This window comes from Vulpes vulpes, chromosome 1, assembly GCF_048418805.1.
Source record: "Vulpes vulpes isolate BD-2025 chromosome 1, VulVul3, whole genome shotgun sequence".
NCBI classification, from domain to species: Eukaryota; Metazoa; Chordata; class Mammalia; order Carnivora; family Canidae; genus Vulpes; species Vulpes vulpes.
The window spans coordinates 96,170,240-96,195,458 of record NC_132780.1 but is presented as its reverse complement, the minus strand read 5'-3'; the positions used below and the strand labels follow the sequence as shown (position 1 = coordinate 96,195,458).

General features: G+C 38.2%; 1 protein-coding gene and 1 pseudogene across 3 annotated transcripts in view; both read right to left on the bottom strand.

Annotated features, from left to right (window-relative positions):
* The window catches only part of MOXD1 (monooxygenase DBH like 1), a 152,884-nt gene that overhangs the window by 70,795 nt on the left and 56,870 nt on the right, over positions 1-25,219 (bottom strand). For all 3 annotated transcript variants that reach the window (XM_026018158.2, XM_072720989.1, XM_026018159.2), the window contains exons 5-9: positions 7,820-7,999; positions 7,443-7,545; positions 5,601-5,767; positions 4,776-4,967; positions 3,563-3,622 (exon numbers count right to left, since the gene is read on the bottom strand). In XM_026018158.2, coding sequence (XP_025873943.1) covers positions 3,563-3,622; positions 4,776-4,967; positions 5,601-5,767; positions 7,443-7,545; positions 7,820-7,999 — 702 coding nt within the window. The remainder of the gene's footprint in view (positions 1-3,562; positions 3,623-4,775; positions 4,968-5,600; positions 5,768-7,442; positions 7,546-7,819; positions 8,000-25,219) is intronic.
* LOC112934708 (U6 spliceosomal RNA) lies at positions 18,235-18,325 on the bottom strand (annotated as a pseudogene).

Sequence of the window (25,219 nt, the reverse complement as noted above, 5' to 3'; positions counted from 1 at the left end):
ATCACACACAGGGGAGCGATGATACAAATGACAGCTGGCATTTCATCATAAGTGATGGAAGTAACAAAAAGATATTGGGATTACGTATTCAAGGGCTGTAGGGAAAAATAAATTAGCCAAGAATTTTGTAACCAGAAAATCATCTATTATTAAAAAATGAAGGTGAAAAAGTTGGCAGTATTATTCATAGTTATAAACTAATGCAGTGCCTAAAGTGCAAAGATTTTACAAATTGCAAAATGCAATGTTTTGGACTTGATGAACAAAGCAGGATTGGGCAAAGGGAGAAGCTGATCTACAAATGAGTTTGCAAGTGATGCCTCAGTAAATATCGTATTTAATTTATCATTCAGCTGGGGTGGCTCTTTGGAGAGGTACTAAACTGTAGGAAGGGAGCTGGGCATTTGTATCCTCCCATGAACCAGTCATGGGCCACTGGCTGCCCCACTGCAGAGAGCATAACTTCAAGTGGGGCATTTCCTGACACCAAGGGCGACACCCAGTGAATGACACAGCTGTTGGTTATCATCTGATGTTTTCAGGGTCTGAGGCTTTGCTGTGTTGGCCCAGAAGATGGGTAGTATCCAGGTAGATCACCAAAATAGACACTAAAATAATAACTCATTATGTCTCAGTACAATATTTCATGCAAACAAAATCATATCTAAGGTATGAGATAAATAAAGCCAACACTGGTGGAGTGACCTCACCCTCTGTGCTCATTTTTAATTTTCCTCTTCCTCATCCTAACTGAAGATGACAATTATCTATTTGATTTAACATTCTAAAGCTTTTCAAACCCTTACATTCAGTTTATTAATGTATGGATGCATCCCTAAACAACATTTTAATTTTGTGTGTTCTACGACTTTAGATACATGACATTATAACACCTATGGTCTGCTGCAAACTTGCCCTTTTCAATCAAGATTTTGTTTCTCAGACACATTTGTGTTAATATATGTGGCTTTCATTCACAGATACATACTATTAATATATTATATGGACATATTACATTAAATTTATTCTTTTTTGTAAATAATTAAGCTGTTCCCAGCTTTTTGTTCCTGTATTGCTACATGTTACTATGAGTATTCTACATATTTCTCTCCTAGAACACTTTCGGCAAAAGGAACTTTAAGATTAAAGATTTAAGATTAAATCCACATAGGAATGGAACTGGATAGAGCATATATGAATCTCCAACTTCACTAGATGGTATCATGCTTTTCCCCAAAGTGGTTTTATGAATTTACATTTAGCTGTGTGTGAAGATTCCAGTTTCCAATTGCATTGGAATTGCAATTTTAAATATTGCCAAACTGATGGGTATAACATATCTCATTCTGGTTTATATCTGCATCATCTTAATTTCAAATGAAATCAGGCATCTTTCATATGTTTATTATCTATTTGGGCTTTTATTTCTGTGAAATGTTTGTGTCTATTGCTCTTTTTCTATGGTCTGTTTGTCTTACATTACTGACTTATGAAATTTCTTTTATATGCTGGGTACTAATGCTTTATTAATCTATGTATTGCTTTTTTTTTCAGTTTAAAAGTTGTCTTTTCGCTTACTTAATAGTGTTTTTTGTTAACCAAAAGATTTCAGGTATTCATATTCATCAATCTTTTATAGTCCGTGCTTTTTTATGTTTTAAATTCTTACTACCCAACATCATAAAAATATATTCATATATTTTCCCCCAAATAGTTTTAAGACTTTGCTTTTCACATTTAAATACTTAATCTATCTAGAATTGACTTTCTTGCGTATTGTATAAGATAAAAACATAATTTTATTTTTGTCATGTCTATACCCAGTTGTGCTAGTATTCTTTAAAGAAAAATCCATTCTTTCCCACTTAAATGGATACCATGTCTATTTTAAACCAAGTTTCTTAATAGGGGGCTGTATATCAGTTTCCAGGATTCCTAATATGTACCACTATTCTTACTCTGGACCCAAACACACTATCGATCACTGTATCTTTAAAATAAGCCTTCACACCCAGTAGCTTATCTCCATCTTTTATTTTTTAGTAGTGTCTTGTCAATTATTAATGCTTTGCTCTACTATGTAAACTTCAGAATCAACTTGCTCCATGTAAAAGCTAAAACTGTATAACTTTTAGAAATATGAAAAAAAATAAGAGAAAATCTTTGCACCTATGGTTAGGTGAAGATTTCTTAGTTGGGATACCAGAATCTCAAATCATAAAATCTCTCTGAATTTTTTCTACTAAATCGATAAATTCGATATAATTTATAGGGCAATTTGAATAAAGGATTATCTTTATTTTATGGAAACTTTCTATGAACACAGGATCTCTTCATTTCTTTGGGCATACTGTAATGTTTTGCAAATAAATATTTATAATTATTTTCCATGGAGATCAAATACATCTAATGTTAGATTTTATTGCTATAGAACTTAGAGTTTTATTTATTTTTTTTTTTGAACTTAGAGTTTTAAAATGCACTTTCTTGAGATAGTTTCTTATATACTAAAACACAATTAGTTTTAGATATCAATTTTGAAGAGGTTTTTGATGTAGAAAATTATAATATCTGTGAATAATGTTTTGCTTCTTCCTTTATGATCCACTTATCTCATTTTTTTCCTTTTCCAGTACAATGTTGAATGGAAATGGTGATAATAAATATCTTTTTCCTTCTCCTGATATTAAAGCAATACTTCTAATATTTCAAGTAGTTTGATATTTGCTACAGATTTTTAATAGCTAGGTTTTATCTCTCCTATTCCTGGTTTGTGAAATGTTCTTTTTATGATTGATTCAAATCTTATGAAGGCTTTTTTCTGCCCCTGTTGAGGTGAGCATGTCTTTTTCCTTTAATCTCTTCCTGTAGGATGCTATTAATATATTTTCTATTTTAAACCAATTTTGCATCCCTTAGCTAAGCCCAAATTGATCCTAACATTACATTTTTATATAATGCAGAATTTGATTTGCCAATACTTCATCAAAGATATTTCCATCAGGTTCATGTTGTTGACCTCTCTCATACTGTCATTATCAGGTTTCAGTATTAAGATTATGCTAACTTTATAAAATGAGTTGGTGAGAAGCGTTCCTTGGAATAGACTGTATAAGGCATGAATGGTCTATTTCTTGAATGTTTGTCAGGACTCCCCACTAATCTGTTGGAACCAAATTTCTCTTTGGCTCAAAAACCCTAAGGTCATACAAATCATTCTTCCTTTTGAAGTCTTGATTCATGTAACTCCAGAGTCAAGCAGATGGTCATTTGTAACCACAGGTCTTTAATTAATATGATTTGGTGAGGAAAAACTAAAGGACTAAGGATAGCTTTTCATGAAAGGGTCAATAAATTATACTGCAAATCTTGCTATAGTATCATTAGTTAATCTGGTAAGATGCTAAAATAGCTCTGATTTCACTTTTATGATGTTTCATGCTCAGGACATGCAGGAATTTTGCCTTCAAATGGAAATGCTTTTTACTTTTTATCCTCTAAAATAAAAGTTTATTCCTCCTTCTCCAAGAATCAATTTTAATAATAATAAAACTTTTCTTACCCAAGTCATCCGGGCTCTATCCTTTGTGTTGTAACGACACTCAGTAATTAGATTATCTCCCTAAAACAAAAATAAAAGCTTTCAGATTGGAGTTTTAGGCTGTTTTATTTATCTAATACATTTGTAGGCCAATAGTTTTACTTGCTATGTGAGTAGATTCATTAAGGAATTTGATCCAAGGGAACTCTGATCTACCAAGTTCTAAGAATGCTAATATAATAAATAAGCAAACAAACAAATAGGGCCCTCTCAGGCCAAACTCCACCATGTTCAAAATGTATGACCCTAAGTAAGGAAAAGAACTATCTGGGCACAGTTTATTTATTTAAAACATAATTATATAAAATAGCTGTTATTTTGCACAGCTTTGTGAGGAGATTAAATGACATAACATGCAATTAGTTCTTAGTGCAGAGTAAACACTTCATAAATGTTAGCCATAGCTACTAGTTATTGTGATTACCTCTTCATTTATATTATTGTCTTTAAAAGTCTTTAGTCACATCTTTATTTCCTTACAACAGAATCATGAAGCGAAGTGATGGTTATTTATTGTTCCAGTGTTTTCTAACCTTTTGAACAATTCATTACACATTACACATCATTTTTTTTTATTGCTCACCATTCAGGTAAATGGACAGACTATTCATGGACCAGAGGCAGCTTGTGCTGGGTGCTGGTCCCCAGATTTGCTCTTCCTGGCCCACTACTCGGAAGCCCCAGGGATTAGTATCTTAACACACTGTCCTTCCACCATAACCTCAAGTATTGTTGCAAGTTGGATAATTAACTCTGTTTGAAACCTTTGTCAAATGAAGTAATTATCCTCATCTTCATTTTTACTGAAATGAAACTTCCCAAACGTCTCCTATGGTATAAAGAAGTATCTCTGATTTTTCCATTACAAGAATTGCAACCCAAAGGTTTACTGAAAAGTCAAGTAAGTAAAGAGTAATGTTTGGTACTCAGAACCCAAGGTTTTTTCTTTTTAAATCAACAGCTTGTTTGCCCCTGGGAATGGTAAGAAAAATGAGTTTTGAATTTGGAAATCAGATCAAACACATTCCATCTGAGTTGTGCAACACCCACAGTGGGTGGCTTCAAGAATGTGAATACGATGAGCAATTCTCTTTACTGGTAGAAACCTTGCTAAATCGCAATAGATAGATGCCTTGACTCTAAGATTCAGTAAAAGAGAACAAAACATTCATACTGGTAAGATTGTTTGTTCTTCCTTTAGATACTGAAACTCCTGGAAATTGAAGTCAAAATCATCATCATAAGCCAGTAATCTCATTTCCTCCCCTTTTCGAAAATGACGGAGCCTGATGCCCCTGCCAGCCAGGTGAGCATGGAGAAGAACAGCAAACACATGGATTCCACTTGGCTTTTCAGCTTCCAGAGCCTACAGGCAGGGCACACAGAGGAAGACACAATTAGCCCAAACAAGCACATGTTCAGACAGTTCACCATAAAAGAGCCTTGGATCGACAACTGAGAAGACAATCTAAAGCAATTTAAATGAATGCTTGAGCCGCCACACATTTTGAATTTGGATCTTTCATGACTTATTCCTAGTAGTGTTATCTTTGTGAAATAACATTTTGTGGGCAGAAAAGAAGGGGAACCAATGCTTACTGAGAACCTACTGGACCACTCCTAAATGTTATCTTTCTTTTAGGAGGTAAAGAGGCAATCAAAGCTCCTGGCAAAAATGATTCCAGTTATGTTAGTAACCTGTAAATAGAAACTCTTCAAAGGGGAAATTATTCCCACTTTCTGAGATAAGAAAACCAAGTAGAAGAGGAGGTCAGGAAGTAAAACATCCTGGAAGTTATTCTTGTCCAGAATTCTACTCCTACAGCCTTCAGGATTTAAAAAAAGCAATCAAAGGTCTTGCCACAATGATAAGTAATGGCTTTACAGCATGATAATGAGAAAAAGATTAATAACAAGGATGAGATTTTCCAAACATAGTTTTCTAAGAGCACTGATTAATCTATAAATAGCAGCTCACAGACTCAGAAGCTCCACATACCTCTTCTAGGCATTCCAGAGTGCAGTGACCCTCAGACCGGAATTCAGGCATCCCTGGAGGGATGGTATGGAAGAGGCTTACCCAGAGGCCAGCCTCAATCACTCCAGCATCATACTTCCTTATATCTGTTGTATGAAATAACCTCAGCCCAGAATTATCTATTAAACCTGGAATAAGAACACATAATTAAAAGTGAGTTTGAGTTCTTAAAAAAAAAGTTCTCTATATTCAGGTGAAATAGATTTACAAATTTTCTTTACAATCTCACAAAGGAAAGAATTACAAATAAAAACTAGTGGAAGACAACAATCAGGGCACCCCGGGTGGCTCAGCGGTTTAGCGCCCCTTCAGCCTGGGGCCTGATCCTGGAGACCTGGGATCAAGTCCCACATCAGGCTGTCTGCATGGAGCCTGCTTCTCCCTCTGCTGTGTCTGTGCCTCTCTCTCTCCCTGTGTGTCTCTCATGAATAAATAAATAAAACCTTAAAAAAAAAGACAACAATCAGTTTCACAAACAGCAATTAAAAGATAAGATATCATATTGTCTGCAACCATTTTTTACTTATACAGTATACCATGGGAGAAATGTTTGTGTTGTCTAGCTGATATATTCCACAATTACCTAACATAAAGACAGAAGAAATAAAATTCTAAAGTCATTCATTAAACTACAGAATAACTCAACAAAAGTTTAATACTGTTTTCAGGTAAAGTTCAGTAATATTCCCATAGAGGTAGAAACCCCTTGGTCTAGAAACCATCTGCTGACAGAATAAACTACTGATGATTAATTTTCTTTATAGTTTGCCACCATTCTTTTAATCACTCAAAGAACAGTCAGTTATTCAATCAACAAAAATATTAAGAATCTATTAGGTGAATAGAAAGCCTGACAATAGGCATGTGGAGATGAGAGATGAGTAAGACACATTCCTTGCTGCAATAGTTATCATAAGAAGGGAGAGAATGAGTCCCAAGCCCTTCATAAATTTGTTTCACTGACTTTGAAACTAATTGGCTCCTTTCTGCAGGGCTGACTTACCTGTGATTATCAAATTGATGCTTTGGAACCATTGGTATATGAATAATTTTATATTAATTGGCATGATTATTTTATTGTTTCTCTTTTTCACTACACTATAATTTCCATGAGGATGGTTTGGTGTCTGGTTTTCACTCATATCATTAAGCACAGACTACAGACATAGTCAATGCTCAGTATTTGCTGAACAATTGCACAAGTCAATGTAAAATAACTTTGAGCTGCCTCTGTTGATGACTTCATATTGAATCTTTCAACTTTTTGGCTTAGGAATATTACATAAGTAGATATGGAAAAGTAGACTTAGAAATCAAATGTGGTTACACAACCCTCTTCAGTTCAATATCATATTACACAGTGTCACTGTATAAATGCTTCTCCGACATATTTATGATTTTCCCACCACACAATAAAATATTAATATTTGCTAGTATGATGGATGGTAATTCTTCATATGCGCAGTTAGAAAATGTTTCACAAGTACTATGTATTGGGAACTAATTTACATCATGAAGAGAAAAATCTATCATCCTACTTCCTGGAAAGTAGTATGCAAATTGTTTTTTTAAGATCAGTGACCACATGTGTCCATTTTGCATGGATCAGTGCTGGTTAATCAATGTTGTCCCAGAGTAATTTTTAATAGTACCTTCTTTTGCTCTTAAAAGGTTAATGTATAGGTTGATGGCAAATGTATAGGTTAATTCTAACATTGGATGCTAGTTTGTTCCAATCCTGTTAAGATAGGAGTTATAAAACTTCTAAAAATCATAGATAAAATATATGAAGAATAGACTCACCCTCCTTATATGTTGGATTGTCATAATGGACTTCCAGGAGCACATAACGAGGATCTAATGGAGTACCAAGGGATAATCCGACATGAGGTGGATAGGAAAAGCCCTAAATAAGGGAAACTCCATGAGATGAGCCCTATGAAAGTTTCTAAAAGTTCTATAACCAATCATTCTCAAAGATATTTCAGCATTCTGGAACTCCGTAATCTAGAGTGTATTCAACAAAATGGCTTACAGAAAAAATCACTTTCAATGGGAAGAAAAATAAGCCACCCTCATATCAGAAATAATATACAGAGTTTTACTAGAACTGTATTTATTAGAACTGTAGGGGAAAAAAAAAACATGACCCACAAATAAATAGTAATTATTTGTCCCACCTCTCCACCAATGGCCCAGGCAAAAATAACGGTCTCGCAGGTGAGGAAGGCATCGGGCATGTTAGGGTGGTAGCACTCGTGGCCATAGTCCAGAATGCTGTCGTTAAAGCTGCTGCTGCACTGATAGAGCAGGATGTGGTGGACCAGACTCTCGTGGCCTCTCTGTATCACTGGCTCCACCTGAACAAGCACAAATGACAGGAAGAGTCCAGTGAATCAAACCAGCCTATGATCCCTGCGGTAAGCATGAAACTAGCATCAAGGATGGTCAGATTGTCAAAGGAATCGTGTTCTCAACTATGTAAAAGTTATGATGTGAGTCAGATGTAATTTGCTCTGGTAAAGATAACAGTGATGATGATAGCAATGATGGCAACAGTGAAGAGGAGACAATCCATAAGGTGTGGATTCAGTGGGCTGCATGTCCAGCTCCAGGTTTCCGCTCAGGTCATGATCTCAGGGTCATGAGATTGAGCCTCACGTTGGGCTCCACGCTGAGCAGAGGTTCTTTCCCTCTGACCCTTCCCCAACTCATTCTCTCTCTCCTCTCTCTCTTTCTCAAATAAATAAGCAAATCTTTAATAATGAAAAAAAAAAACTCACAGGATAATGCTTTCCTCCAGGAATCATAGGATTTACTAATCTGTTTGGGTTTTGAACTCATTTTTGTTTTCCTTAACATTCTGTATGGCAGGTGTTTCAAAACCTGATTTCTTCCAGGCTCCTTTGCCGTTGGTCCCCTTCCCTCTTTTATCTTTTCTTTTCTTTTCTTTTTTTCCCCACACAGGAAAAAAAAAAACCAGGGCTATAGTAGACATAAGCTCTCTCAGTGTCCCTCTCTTCCACTTCAAAATATCATCTTTATTCATCTTTACTGAAAGTGATAGATGATGACTCATTCGTCTATCATCTCTCTATCATCTATTTGTTCATCTGGTGCTAAGCATAGTGCTGGACACAAAGTACGGCTCAGTAATGGCTATTTTTATTTTAGTGATTAAAACTGAATTCTAAGAATCTTCCTGTTAGAATTTGGGTGAGAAAACAACACTGTAGCGATGCACTCGTATGACACCGCTCAAATCAGAAGAGGGAAAACAAAAACCAGTGAACAGAGAATAGGGGTTCAAGATGGTTCGAATCCTTACAGCACAATGCATGTGAGCATGTTCTATCCACTGCCCCTCCTGTAAGTTCCCTTCATAACTCCTGTCCACCTTTGCCCGGAACTGAGACTGAGCTAAGTCATCCAAGGGTCCCCATCCCCGCACAGAAGAGCAGGAGCCCTGTACTTAGTGTGGCTGGGCTACCGGTATTGTCGTCAGTCAACTACAGGGTTCTTTGAACCCTCCATACATCTGCTAAAGAAGCCCTGGTGTGTCCATAAATTTCCAGGACTTTACCTGCTTTAGCGTTCAACACATCTGCTTTTAGGCCTAATTACTAGAATGCAAACAAATGCATTTTGAAACCCTTGCTTGTTCTCTGCTTTAGACAAGCGTATAAAGATAAAGTATTTTTAGCTATTCTCTCCTAAAGCTTCCCATTTTGATTTTCTACATAGTTTGTCTTTCTTTTTTTAATCAGAAACCGAGGCAGCCAAACAGGGAAACTGTATGTAGTAGGCAGAGGTCTGAATAGTCAGCCGGGGCTTCCACTTTTGAAATCCAGCTTGCCTTTGTGTTGCATGTGAGTCGTGCCGTGGCTGACCCACACGCACATTTGTGACATCACATTCACAGAAACGACATGGCACGTGGCTTTGTTTGCACTTGCCTCATCTCTAAAGGACTGAAGGCAGAACCTATTTTCTATTTTGCTTGATCATGGCTGTTATTGTCCAAGCATGGTTGCGTGATACATCCCACAGAAATGTAAGCTAGACTTTGTGAGACTGTAGCTTCCACATCCAGTTTGAGCTTTCTTGTGAGACTTAGGTGGGCCCCTCAGCACTCCGAGGAGGCAGGGCACTGCGAGCGGGCCCACAGGAAGAGAGGACATGGACACTCTTTGCTCAGTGCCTTACCAGTTAGGGCAGGACCTGTACGTCCTGCTGAGCTCCACAAGGTAGGGGCCAGGAAGGAGTCAGAAGGGCAAAGGAGAGTCGGCTGCGGCGGGGGCAGCTGCAGAAACAAGTGGCCCCCATCGAGGTGCTGCGCGAGGTAAGAGTGTGCATGTGGAGTCTACTTATTTTATTTATTTTTTTAATTTTTATTTATGATAGTCACAGAGAGAGAGAGAGAGGCAGAGACATAGGCAGAGGGAAGAGCAGGCTCCATGCACCGGGAGCCCGACGTGGGATTCGATCCCGGGTCTCCAGGATCGCGCCCTGGGCCAAAGGCCGGCGCCAAACCGCTGCGCCACCCAGGGATCCCTGGAGTCTATTTATTGACGCTGGGTGGTGCCTGCCTTTAGGGAGCTTCACAACAACTTCTTGAAAGAATCTCTGAGCAGTGGGTGCTTTCTTTTCCCTAAATGCAGTCAGTGCTGAAACCAACACCAAGCTTCCCGGCTACCAGTGCATTTTAGAAATAATAAGAGTAACAGACGCACTTTATTTAGTACTATCTGCCGGCCACTGGGTTCGTCATTTGCTATATTCCATCGAATATTTACAACGAATCTAGCAGGTTACTGTTACTGATTCCACTTTACAGATGAGAAAACTGAGACTCAAAGGATGAGGAAACAAGCCCCAAGTACCGCAGGCAGGAAAGGGCGGGTGGGGATTTGAGAATGGGCCGGTCTGACCCCAAAGCCAGTACTCTATGTGTCAGGCCCTGGAAACTGCTGCCGTGGGGGAGAGGATGAGGGTGGGAAGCCTTACGCCCTGAGGACGGGGTCCTGCCCCCCTGGCCACCCCAGGCCAAGCGTCCCTGGGGGGAGATGAGACAGAGGACAGCCCTTTGACACGTCCTTTCCTAAGGAGAGCAGGTAACGGGGCCTCCCCTCAAAACCCGGCGACTTCAGAGAGAACCAAGCTGTAATCTGACCTCCAGACCTCAAACCGGGGGATCTTCCCAAGAAAGCAGTTTTTCCCAAGGAAAAAAATACATGCGTGAAATAGCAGGGAGACGCTCTGCGCGCAGACCGGGCGGCTGAGCGGAGCCGGGAACGGAGCGCTCGGGGGAGGCGGACTCTTGGCCAACTGGAAAGAACCTGAGGGGGAAGCCACGGACGGAGACGCTGGGAGGGCCGCGCGGCCGCCCGGGCACACCGCCTCCGACCCCCGAAGGCCGCAGGGCTCCTGGGGACCGAACCGACGCGCCACGCGAGGCGCCTGAGGCCTGAGGGCGCCCCAGCCCCGCCAGCAGGAGCCCGGCCCGGCCCGCACGGCGAGGGGGCGAGGGCGCGGGGGCGCAGGGGCTGCCCGGGCAGCAGGAGCGCAGCCTGCACGGCGGGGACTGCGCGCTCCCTGCATGGTTTGAAGCAACGCGGACTGACCCACCGTATATCAGGAACATTTCCGAGACAAATAAGGCTGTGCTGAACCTCTGCTAGAGGGGGCAGCATTTAAACAGAAAGACTTATTTCGGTTACTTCAGGGATGTCACGTCGTGATCACAATCAAAATGGGAAGGCCAAAAAGAAAATAATAAGCTTATAGAAATTGTCGAAGAAGGTTACGGCAGATGCGGATAAATTGTAATTTCTGAGACGGGAACATTTAATTTCAGTTTTCTTTTAGGCTGGCTAGATGACTACAGAACAAATAAATAAAAAGGAAGAGGTGCATATTGAAGTGGGTCCAAATGATGCCGACACCCGATGATACTAAACTGTGTTATTGATGCCTGTGTCCTTGCACACAGGTGGCATTTGCAGACCAGAACAGGTGACAGTGCTGTACACCCGCTTTCATATGCAACAGAGGCCAGGCAAGGACGGCTGGCGCCTGTGGGTTATCTGTTAGCCCCAGTGCATAGCAAAGGGACAGCCTAGAAGAGAAATCACAGATGGAATGGGGATAAGGGAGAAGCCTTCAACGTGAAGGAATTTTAAGAGTAAAACAGTCTCCAGTTAGTTCAAGTAGCTGAGACTTTGCAGGTACTCTCGAGAGAATTAGGCAGTAAAAAGGAAAACCAGAGAAAAAGAGAGCTGCTAGGCATAACCAAGACCAAGGTGGAAATTAACGTTGACTACAAAACCAAATCTGGGAACTGAAAAGCCCCCCACTGTTCTCTTGATCCCATCATCTTCTCTTACCTCTTCCTCCAGGTCAATGTCTTGCATAATCCCTGCAACACAGAGACTGTTTAAGAACTATTCATTGAATGGAAATGAAGCCTGCATCCCCCATAAGCAGCCCAATCTCAGTGTCCCACCCTGCACTTATAACCACCCAGGACTGTGCTCCTTCTGAAACTCTCCGTCCCTCTTTCCTGCTAGGTTGGTTCTTTCATCCCTCTCCAGTCCCTCAAACTACCACTTTTCCCCACGAGGCTACTGAAATTACGTGTGCACTGGCCACTCACAATTGAGCCAGACACTGACAAATGTGGATCAATCCTGTAATCTTCCCTTTCTGATCCTCCACTTAGGATACCAAAGATATTTTCACAATCATTCATATAAGAACTCAAAAGTCATGATTCAAGTTTGTACTTCCATGCATCAATCTTTCTTTATTTTGCTCTGTGTTCTGTTCCTTGGTTATGGACGAGTATAACCTGTTCAGGGCAGGGTACAAATTTCAGAAAATGAAAGCAATTTGCTCTCATTGCAAACCTTTTTAAAATCTATGTATACCTCCTAATTGGCTCTCAGTAAATGACTCAATTATTTCAGTAAGAGAGGAAAGAATTTCTATTCGTTCTGTAGCACATGAGAGCAGAGTTGGACACAATATGACTGGGAAAAATTTTTCTAATTATATCAAATAATGAAATGATCCAAAGCATCTTACTTGATGTGAACTTGTTCTACAGAATAGAATGAGATAAGGATAAGACAAAAAGCTTCTAAGTGCGTCAGAACTCCTGATAACTTAGAACCAAGGCGTTATATCAGACTAGGAGGTAAGAAACTCTTAGTGGAAATGTATATTATCTGTCTGTCATTCGAGGTTTGAGGTCCTTGACAAAGCCATGCTTGTCCGATGGTCTTTCACCAACACCTACTGGGAAACAGATTCTGTTTCAAAAAGACTTCTCCAAAAAGCCACTGAAGTTACAATGGCTTAGGAGGGTCCTAAACCCAACGACTAGTGTCTTTATAAAAGAGATAGGAGAAGGGAATTCAGATTCAGACACACACAGAAAGAAGACCTTGTGAAGATGGACACGGAGATTAGACTCAAGCCGCCACAAGTCAGGGAAAACCAGAGACCATCAGAAGCTAGAACAGCCAAGGAACGATTATCCCCCAGAGCCTTTGGCTGGAGCACGGATGGCCCTGCTGATGCCTTGATTTTTCCAGATGCCTCTGGAGCTGTGAGAAAATCAATTTCTGCTATTTCAAGATACTTGGCTTGTGGTCACTTATCATAGCATTCCTAGGAAACTAATACATCCTCCACTCCACTAACAAATCATGGATCCGTACATTTATAACATTTTTTTTTTTTTGGAATAGCATAGTTTATTATGGCTTAAAACTTTGGCAACAGAGAACTTTATGATATGATGCTGGAAAACTCTCCCCAACACTGATACACGCACACTTGGCAGAGGCAGTGTAGCAGGCCTGCTGGTCTGAGATAGGTCAGGACTCCACACGGAGGTTTCCAAAACGAGGTTATGGTAAGTATTTGTGCTTTTATAAAGTTGGTGATTTTGGCAGAGGCCTGAGAGGCCACTCCGTGGGCTGGGGTCTGGTTCTGTACTAGGGAGGCTGACTTTTCTTCTCTGAAGCAGGGGCAGGTGTGCTGCTCTCTTGGGACAAGGACTGCTGGGCCTGGGGAGCTGGAGGCCCCGACTCGGGGGCTGAGGATGCTGTGGCAGGGAATTCCTGCTTTAGCTCCTGGCCTGCTGGTGGCAGCGGAGTCTCAAAAGCCTGTGTGACTGGCTTTTGATTGTCCCTGCATTTATTTGGGACATAAACTTATTATAAATATACATTGTTTCCCCTCCTTACATGCTTGTTGTTAAATGATTCCATATAGTTACTTAGTCTTAAGCCTATTTTACTTGATGAATATGCAAGTGTTCTTGAGAGAGTTAAATAAATTTCATTACCTATAGATAAATATATATATATATATATATATATATCTTCTTTTTGTTTTTGATTTTGGAGCATAAAAAGGGAGAGAGTGCCCTTCTTGACTTGTTCAAGTATACTGAGCTCAATGTGAAAAAAACAGGAGGTTATTAGAGCTCTTATGAGCAATTTTCCAATACTAAGGCTACCCATTTAAGACATTGCTTGTTGAAACATGAGTAGAACATAGCTCTATCATCTGCCTTCGGCTCAGGATATGATCCCAGCAGAAAGGGAGACAGAACATGAAAGACTCCTAACTCTGGGAAACGAACTAGGGGTGGTGGAAGGGGAGGTTAAGACCCAGGGAGCACTGGGTGTTATTCTGTATGTTGACAAATTGAACACCAATAAAAAATAATAAAAAAAAGAACATAGCTCTATAAAAGCAACTTGCAACTCAACAAATTAAAAATTAAAACAAAAGAAGACAGGTGATGGGTGGAATGTGTAATGAGCTGGAAATCTGATAAATCTTTATCACTTTTCTTCCTGCCCATTCTTGTTCCTGGCACCCTCTTTTACATACCTACCCCAGGCACAGGCAGCAGATGGTGATGTCCATGTAAAAGCCAGTAAACCATCTCTGATGGTTATCCAAAGGGCAGCTGACTCATAATACAATGCTGCCTATGAAAACATTTCAGCCAGAACTAGCAGTGTAGACAAATGGTTATAAAATTATGCCGATATGCTCATGGGACTAAGATAAGATACTAGGTAGTATCTACCCATCTCGCCCCCCTCATCCTCATCTTAAATGGGGAGATCTCTTTTAGCATAACAATATTTTCAACTTATAAGAGACAACCAAATTGAGCAAGAAAATGGTATCAGTATATCACAAGTAATCCACTCTGAGAAAGGTCAGTGTTCAAAGCACAACCTGACTTGCTGAAGTGGTGTCAAGGGGCCACAGCTTGAATGGACTTGGCAGCTATAGCTTAGGAAGTGATAGTTCAGTGGAATAGAGATGAAGGGAAGGAATGAAGGAAGGAACCGAGGGACAGGAGATCTCTGGGAAATAATTTACCCACTACTGCAATTCTGAATTCTTATGGAAACTACCATGTTCATGTGTGGCCAAGCTCTGTCCACCATAATTGACCAGTTCAGGAATGGATGCCCAACTAATCAATCTTTTCTTGAGATTTTAAAACTATGAAAAAGCACCTGTCACCTTTTGGAAGCTGGGCATTGTGAAAGAAGTCCTGTGTAGTGAGATCCAATAAAGCTGATGCACAGAAAAGTTCCAAAGACGAGGTAGCCTCAGCAGAGTTTGAATACTTCTGTTGTTACTAAAATCAACTGCATCTCTGTCATTCTGTGGCTTACTTGTTCAATCTTTCCTCTTATTTCATTGGTCAATTCCTTTCTATTTCAAAAATTAGTTCAAGTTGGGTTTTTGTTATTTGCAATCAAAAGTCCTAATTAATAATCAAACACAAGTAAATATGTATCATCAATTCATCAGTTCCGTGTGTGCTCTATACACATGGTATCTGAAATTGTCTTTTTTTTCCCCCCAGGAACTTTGCCACATAAAACTATTTTGTCTGTTTTCATTTTACTCTTTCATTTTATTTATAATTCTTAATTGGATCTGGGTCCATTAATAACAAAATTACTTCCATAAATGCCACCGAAAAGCAATATGGAAACATAATCACCCCTCTAAGACACACAAAAGTCTCTCTCCCCTGCTTACTGATTCCTGATATAGTCCACCTACGTATTTAGTATTACGGCTGGCTTATTTTGAGGGGCTTTTTAAAAGACTTATGTGTGACTAGGAACCTAGTGAAGGGGAATATTAATTCCCTAAGTCATAGCTCCAGTTTTAATGTTTTTTTTTTTAAATATTCTTTCATGGAATATCACCTCTGTGACTTCCAGCCATATAGATGAGTATGCTACCAGCACAGTGAAGCAGTCCACAACTCTGTTTTCATCAGTCTTCAAGACTGGGACAGTCACCATTCTGATACCCATTGAAACATCTAAAATAACCACACCAGGGTCTCAACAAAAAGAACTTCCATGACTTCAGTTTCACAAAACATACCCCAGATGCCACTGACGATGACCACAACCCACAATAGTTCAGTGAATCTGCTTCTTCATCAGTAACAAGCATGTATCAAAACTGACCCATTGGGATGCCTGGGGGGATCAGAGGTTGAGCATCTGCCTTCTGCTCAGGGTGTGATCCTGGGTCCAGGGATCGGGTCCCATATTGGGCTCCCCATGGAGAGCCTGCTTCTCCCTCTGCCTGTCTCTACCTTCTCTTTGTGTTTCTCATGAATAAATAAATAAAACCTTAAAAAAAACTGACCCATGTTTTTATGCTGAAAATAGTTGTGAAATGTAGACAATGATATCATGTTAAATAAATTAGTGGTATGGGGGCAGCCTGGGTGGCTCAGTGGTTTAGCAGCTGCCTTCCTCCCAGGGCATGATCCTGGAGACCGGGGATCGAGTCCCACATTAGGTTTCCTGAACGGAGCCTCCTTCTTCAGCCTGTGTTTCTGCCTCTCTTTCTGTGTCTCTCATGAATAAATAAATAAAATCTTTTAAAAATTAGTGGTATGGATCTTAGTATCCTTGTTCCTGTAGAATATGAGTTTCCAACTTAATTAGGCTGAATAATGACTGTGAATAAGTGAAGTGTCCCACCAGGGAATTGTACTTTAACATGGTTTGAAGATGTGTCATTCCTTCAACTCCTGATCCCTCATTAGAGAATAGAATTAGGCAGCATCAGTCTACATGATTTTTAAGCCAAAAGGTTAACTTTGGTTTTCATTCATTTGTGCAATAAGGTGTTTTCAAATGGTATGATATACAATCACATGTGTGGTCTCAGAGTGTCATTGCTCTTCATTTATTTGCATTTGTTTAAAATATAATGGCCGTGAAACCATGAATTCAGAACCTTAACATTTTCTTTTTAACTTATTCAAAGTGCAATTCAACATAAAAGCTAGTGACTACATTTATCAGAACAGCAGTTTTTAAGGTTTCTACTGCATAGTTTTATTACCATAATGTATGTTCTGAAATCAACTGTAATGTCTCAAAGGCTCTTGATGCTCTAAAACCAAAGTAGTTTCGATTCCCAATTTATTCGAAAGGAGAAATTTCAGTGAGAACCATTTATTCAGATTGGATCTGGTTGCAAGATTACAGCTGTGTTGCCCAGAACTATTGTTAAAGTATGAATTCTCAAGAGGACTGATAAGAAAAAAAAAATTTTCCCTAAATTGTGCTGCCTCTGAAGTTGTAGTAGACAATCCAAGTCCAGCATTCCAAACCCTTTTAAATGCTGGGCTTGTGCCCCAGAGCGAAGGGGGAGGAGAGTAGGGAAAGTGTTGGATCAACTGACAGAAGCTAGAGCCCAAGAGTCACTAGACACAAAGCAGGCTGGGCAGCAACTTTCTATGCTTAGACTCCCTCTTCCTCTATTCAGCATTCTTACGTACACATTCGGAGTTTTGGCTTATTATACATTTTTTTAATTTTTAAATTTAAATTCAATTTGCCGACATAACACCCAGTGCTCATCCCATCAAGTGTCCTCCTCAGTGCCCATTACCCAGCTATCCTGTCCCCCCACCCACCTCCCCTTCCACAACACTTTGTTTCCCAGAGTTAGGAGTCTCTCATGGTTTGTCTCCCTCTCTAATTTTTCCCACTCATTTTCTCTCCTGTCCCTTATAATCCCTTTCACTATTTCTTATATTCCCCATATGAGTGAAACCATATGATGATTGTCCTTTTCCGATTGACTTACTTCACTCAGCAGGATACCCTCCAGTTCCATCCACATCGAAGCAGATGGTGGGAATTTGTTCTTTCTGATAGCTGAGTAATATTCCATTGTATGTAGAGGTCATCTTCTTTATTATAATGTTTTTTAAAAGCACTAAAGCATTTTTTTCATCTAGTCACAGCAACTATTAATTCTAAAGAAAATGCAGTATCAAAATTTGATGTTGGTATTGTATCAACACTGGGAGTTTTGTCGATTCTTGATCTTGGAGACAAAATGTATTGTTCAAGAAGAGGCATTCAGTATAGGGCCATGTGAGTTTTGATTGGCCAGGACATTATTATTTTTGTATTTCTTTAAATGTCATGACAAAATACCGGAATGGGGCCACAGATTTATGAATTACATTCCTATTAATCTCTATGCTCAAAGTAAATTGTTGAAAAGTATGGAATGTTTCACAAATTTGTGTGCCATCGCCAATCTTCTCTGTATTGTTCCAATTTTAGTATATGTGCTGCCGAAGCAAGCATTATTAAGGCTATTTTACTCAATGAATATGCAAATACCCTTGAGAAACTTAAAATATTATTAGTCATTTATTTATGAATGTGAATTAATTAGGTTCTGTTGCCAAACAACTCAAGAATATAAAAACAAACAAGGCAGAAAATTACGTTTAAGGAAGTTTGTAACAGCATTCTCAGTGTGTCTACTGTTCTTTGAATTTTTAATAAATTATTCATGAGCTCTAAAGTAGCTTTTAGACCTATATTAACAAATATTAATGTTCAGTTAACTGAGATATTCAATAAACTAGAGGTCACCTCGTTCCTCTGAGAAATGTTACATTAATACCTAAATGGCCAGCAAGGAGTAGTGAAAGACCTGGAGGTCCGGAGACTGAGTTCTCTTGGCTGTGCCATTAAACAGCTGTGTGACATGACTGTGAGCAAGTCACAGCACACTAGTTTCCTTTCAATCAGACTCTCATGCTCTAGACTATATACAGACTAGATGAATACAATAACAACCTCATGAGCTCAGGTAACTGAATTAGCATACATTTTATGAATGCAGAAAATAACATACATGTAAGTTAAGAAACCTGCCCAAGTGTCAGAGCCCAGATTTGACTACTAGATCAGGAATTGGTGCTCCTAACTACCACACTATATATTCGTATCTTTAATGGTAGGGGAGTAGATGAGACAGTGTCAGTGCTCTACCAAGGTCACTTCAGGTTCCCTTAACCTTTTCTGTGTACCTATCACCCAGGTTCTGAGGCCTTATTTCTAATCACTCGCACCTGTGACTTTCCTCAAAGGCCTGATCTTGGGCTCACTTTGCAGGGAGCAAGAAATGCCAGGAAATATACATTACTCTGAGGAAAATGAGAGGAAGGCAGTATGAATGTCCAGCACCTTTGGGCCAGATGGGACAAACTCTAAACAAAATATATGCTTTCTGTGGGTGCTATGGACTGAATATCTATATCCCCCCCCAAGTCCATATATAGATATTCTAGCCCCCAAGGTGATGGTATTGGAAGGTGGGGCCTTTGGGGGACAATGAAGTCATGAGAGCAGATCTCTCATGAATGCAATCAATGTCCTTATAAAAGAGACCCTGTAGAGTTCCTTTGCCCCCCTTGCCACATAAGGACCCAGTGACAAGATGGTCATCTATGTGGAACTGGATCTCACCAGACACCAAATCTGTGGACACTTTGATCTTGGACTCCAAAGCTGTGAGAAATAAATTTCTGTTATTTGTAAGCCACCCAGTGTACAGTATTCTTTTAGAGCACTCATGTGGACTAAGACAATGGGGTTAGGTTAAAGCTGGAAATACAATGCAATATCACCCTTGGCTTTTCCCTTTCCTAGCCTTACTCCTCCACCTTGTGTTCTCTTCTGGCACTTCCTTAATCAGTCATTTGCACATAAATCCTTGTCTCAAGAGACTGCATCTGAGAACCCAATGTAATACACAGAGCATAATGGAAGAACATTTTTTGGACCACATTTCTGGGGGTTTGAATCCAATCCTGGGGGTTTAAATCTTGTTCCATTACCTTCTTATTTATTTATTTATTTATTTATTTATTTATTTATTTAGAAGTATATTTGACATATAACAGTGTGTAAATTCCAGGTGTACAACAATGGATTTGACACATTTTTATATTGCAATACGATTTATATATCGTAATACCATTATTATGAACATGCTAAAAGACCAAGTCTTACTTATTCCCACCATAGAAAAGAATCAACTTCTCTCAGACTCAGTTTCCTTATAAGTATGTCAATGTTAATCAGGTTTACTTATAAGATTACCTGAGAATCAAATAGCTGGCACATCTGAAGCAAAAGACACCTTATAGGTGCACAGAGAAGGATGTATTGTTTTGTAAGCTGGATTCTGGGTTTTAAATACATTTTTAACTTGGCACTCAAATAGGTAACAAGTCTATACAGGTAGCCCATTCACAAACTCCAGTTTTTTGAAATCTAATTTTAGGATTGTGTGTTACAAATATTCAGGCAAAAAAAATATTGCCATGGTCACATTTTGTTGCAAAATCATGTAATCATATGAAATACATATTTATGTGTGCCATGTCAATTTATTTAGGACTTGATTTTCAGATTTGTACATGAATGACAGTATTTTCTCTACAGAAATCTTTTTCTGAAATGTGATCTCCCTCCTTTCTCCAAAAGAAACAACTACATTGACGTTTCTTATGCATATTTATGCACAGTTTTGAATATAAAATTTCCTTTCCTGAAAATCTGTCTCTCGAAAAGATGGCCTCCATCCATCCATTTCATTCATTCACTCAACTAATTAACTGAAGATAAAAAGTACCCCATGTATTTGGCTCTTTGTCAGATACCAAGAAGTAAACAAAGATGTATTGCATCACACATGAATCTGACAATCCTAGTTGATATTCTAGAAAGGTAAAGAAGTTAAGGGCAGAGAATTATAACTTTTGGTTGCATTCCAGCATCAATTCCCGCAGAAGACTTTTTAGCAGGGTCCTGAATTTTTTAGCCACACCATTTGGCTAAGAATGATTCCCACTTCCCTTGAGTAGCCTAAACCCATCTATGTGATCCCATCCTTGAAATGAATTTATATTGGTCAAATCACAGGGACTTTTAGATGGTGACTGACAGAAGAGCTGTCCCCCCAAAACACAAAAGAGAATGTGCTATTTCATAGTTGGAGCTGCTATTTTTCTACCACAAGGGAAAATAGCCTAAGAGTGAGGACCACACAATGTTAAGGGCAAAGCTCAAAATGAAGCTGTAGCTCATGAAACATCATAAATCTCTAGACTAAGGAATCTATTTGAAATAAGTGCAAGCAACATTCAGTTAAAATAAAAGAGTTCTATGCTGATAGTTATTATCAAGGACAATTGTTTTCTTCAGTCACCTTTCTTTAGACCGTGAAAACTGAGATGACTACCCAAATCTGGAGTAAGTCAGAAGCTATGTTAATTCAGACTCTGAAAAAAACACAAAAGGAAGTTCCCAAAATAACTAGTTGAGTTCTATAATGTGTTTGAAAATTACACTTTTTCACATGAGAACACTGAATATTTAGGACATGCCAAAGCAGTATGAATCATCCTAATTTATATTTCCCATCTTCAAAATGTTTTTTAAGTTATTCTCTAGGCACAGCATCCATTCTAGTCCACAGTTCCAGACATCCCACCTGAATTACACCAGTAGCCAGCCACCTACTTGTCTTCTTAGATGCTTAGGAGGTTGCTTTCTGGACAACACTCCCCATCCCAACCAATCTTCCCAAATCACTTTTCATCTTGTTAATCTAACTAATATTCAATGGCTTCACACCAGCCATCTTATAGCCAATCAAGTCTACATTTCTTTTCCTGACATTCAAGACCTTATGTGGTTTGCTGCATGTGACCTACACAGTCCCATATGCATGAATGCCCAGACACCAGAATCCTTTCCTACTACATATGCACCATATTTTTCTTGCCTCTATACTTTTGTTCAATGTTTATTCCATCCAATATGTCCTCCTAGTCACTCTTGAAAGTCCTGGTTTTGTTTCTCCTGGATGCCTTCTCTGATTATTTTGGCACATATTTGCCTTGTTTCTCTAAGCTTCTTTCAGGAGGCAGTGCTATGTGGTAGCATAAGCCAAAGACTTGGTTTGGAATTCAACATCTGGTACTTAACTAGCTGTGTGACCTGGTACAGATTGTTTACCTTTACTGAAACTCAGTTTTCTTATTTATGAAATGAATATACAAATCATTTTTTTAATTCATTGTAAAACGTAAAGGAGAAAATGTCCTTAACACATTATAATTGTATCAAGCAGTTGAAAACTATATTCAGTTCTGTACAACCCAGAACATATATCTTTTTTATTGAATGTAATTATTACATATGAGTTTTTCTCCTTCGTTGGAATAGCAACTCACTGTTTTGCCACTTGTTAACAATTCATTATGTGGAGGAGACTTCTTCAAGGCCTTTATTATTTGTTGTAATTATCTGTTGTAATTAAAAGATAACATCAAGACTAAATCTTGCTAGTTATTTTTTAGTATGCTATTGCTTACATCTTTATAAGTATGAGCTATTTTTAAATAATAAGTTGAATTCTTTTTCAGGTTAATTTGCATTTCAAACCATGGCAATTCATGGAATTCAATGTTCATATAAAGTAGATATGATTTTACTGTTTCATACTACAGAAAATGGTTCAGAGAACTTTCCCTACAGTTTTATTAGTCAATACATGCATTTCAATGCAGCAAAAAAAGTGTGAGTGTATATGGATTTCTGCCAATCCAAATATAGAGTGGAGAAACACACAGGGATCAACATGTTTTGTGGAGAATAAGAATGCAGGAAGGGGGAACTCCTCATAGGAACATAGTTTGACATCCCAGAACAACAGGGGGGACAGACTTATGCAATAAAATACATAGACACTACAACTTTATTTTATGTGACCCATCTCTTATCCTGGAGAAGTGAATTAAAGGTTAATAGAGGAAAGAATCGGAAGCAGCCCTCACCTGAGCAAAGATAAGTAAACATTAAATTACCAAAACAATAAAGAAAATAATTGCAACATTTAGGTCAAGTAAGGTCTAGATCCTTTAATGTAGTGATAAGGCAGCCATGACTACTGAGTCAAGAGATAAGACATCAGAATAAAACATACCTTCCTGGCACATTGATCCTAGACTTCTCACCTCCAGAACTATGAGATACAAACTTCGGTGGTTTAAGCCACCTGGTCTATGGTATTTTGATATGGCCACCTAAGTAGACTAATACGGAAAGTTTATAAATGATATAAAGCTGAAAAAATTTAATGTTGCTCTTTATTAAATTATATTATATCTAGACAATGGACTATACCACACAATCACAAAAGAATTAAATAGTTCTATACATTGTGTAATAGAACATTTCCAGGACATACCATTAAATGTAAAAAAGCAAGTGTCAAAAAAAATAAGGTAATCCCATTGATATTTAAAAATAAAAGCAAAATAAACTACTTTATATATATATATATATGTACTTTATATATATATAAAGAGAGAGTGATGAGAATATACACAGAAGTAGACCAAGTAGACCTAAAGGGATATGATTGCATACGTATAGAAAATTTCAGAAAAATACAAGAAAATATTAATTTGGCTTATAGGAAGTAGAACTTGAATGGTAGAAGTTAGAGCTTTTTGCTTTTGATTTCATATCCCTTGGTATTTGAATTTTTACAGTGAACAAATATTAATTTTTATAATTTTTTTTTAATTCTGGTTCTATCACTTACTAGCTGAATGTCCCTGAGAAGCTAATTAATATGTGAGTCTCTATCTCCTACCTCACAAGGAGATCACGAGAATTACAGAAGACATTGGAAAACTCCTCATAGGACATGGTATCTGCAAAGCATTCATCAAATGTTAGTTTTAGTATTTCCCATGCATAATCTATCTGCAATATTACATATGTATTATATATATGCTATGCTATTATACTTAATCATATAATACAGTCTCCAAAAACCTTCAAAATTGTTTATTTCCCTACACAAGGCAAAATAATCTGTTTCCTCTCATAATGTTTTAAATGAAAATTTGTTATTTAGAGAAATAATTGACCAGGATGTATTTGGGGCTCGATTTCTAGGATGACATGTTGATCCTCTGAACCCAATCGAATCTTCTGAGTCTTTAGGCTCTTAGAAAAACTGAAAGAATTTTCTACCCCAAACCTGTTGTCAACTTCAAGCCCAATGGCAGATGTCAGCATATGTGGTTCACCGCAAAGACCCTATGACCTTCTTTGGTTCTGCATCAAAACTTTTCTATTTCTCGGGGTTGTTTGGGGGGGTTTTGTTTTTTTGGTCTCTTTTGAAGTAATAGTTGCTAGTCTGCTTTTTGTTTTTATTGTTTGTTGTTGTGCATGGTTATTTTTTTCTTTTATAGTTTAAAGGCCTAATAATTTCATCCATGTAAGGACAAAATTCAATTACTAACAGATGATCCTAATGATAAAATGCCACAACCCCAAATTAGAGGAAAGAGAAACCACTCAACTTCTCTTTCCTCAAATACAACTTACAAACCAAAATAACCAATTTAATTGTGTGTATTTTAAAACTAATTTTTAAAAACTTATTTTCATGTCCTGAAATTTCTAGTACTTGTGTTTATATATGATTTATCATAATAATTTAGGCAGCTTTAAATAAAGTATATCATTGTAGCATTTATTTATTATAATTTAAGGATTATATTTCCTGAAGAAATTTAATAAATGAACTACCTTTTTTTCTTCTAAGACTAGGAAAATAATCATTGAATGATATTTTTTATTTTATCAGGCATAGTTTAAAGATTAGATCTAACTGTAGGCAATACAAATTAATAACATTGCCCTTTGTAAAGTTCTATGTTGGCTTTTATTGAGAGGTCTAGAATTCATTGCTCTTTAACTTTAAATTAAATGTAAATGTAAGTATATTCTGTTTTATCTTATAAGAAAGAAGAAACTGATGCTGTTTTTCTCGAGAGATATAAAATAATGTTGCTTTAGAACGGATACAAATGTAGGTCTTCAAATCATTATTTTACTGAGTTTTGGCTCTATGAAGTGTCCAGAAGTAGCACAGCAGAACTGTTCAGTTAGGCTCTGAAGTTAGATACATAATCCACAGTATCACACATTCAAAGTTCATTTGTCTAGGGGATAAGACAGATTTTCTGAACATTGTTTGCAACTCACCATCATTGACTTAAATCTAGATTCAAGTCATTAATCTAACAAATGCTCACTACGTACCACTACCAGGAACTGTGCCCAGGGCTGAAAATCCAAGGATAAGTATGGCACAGC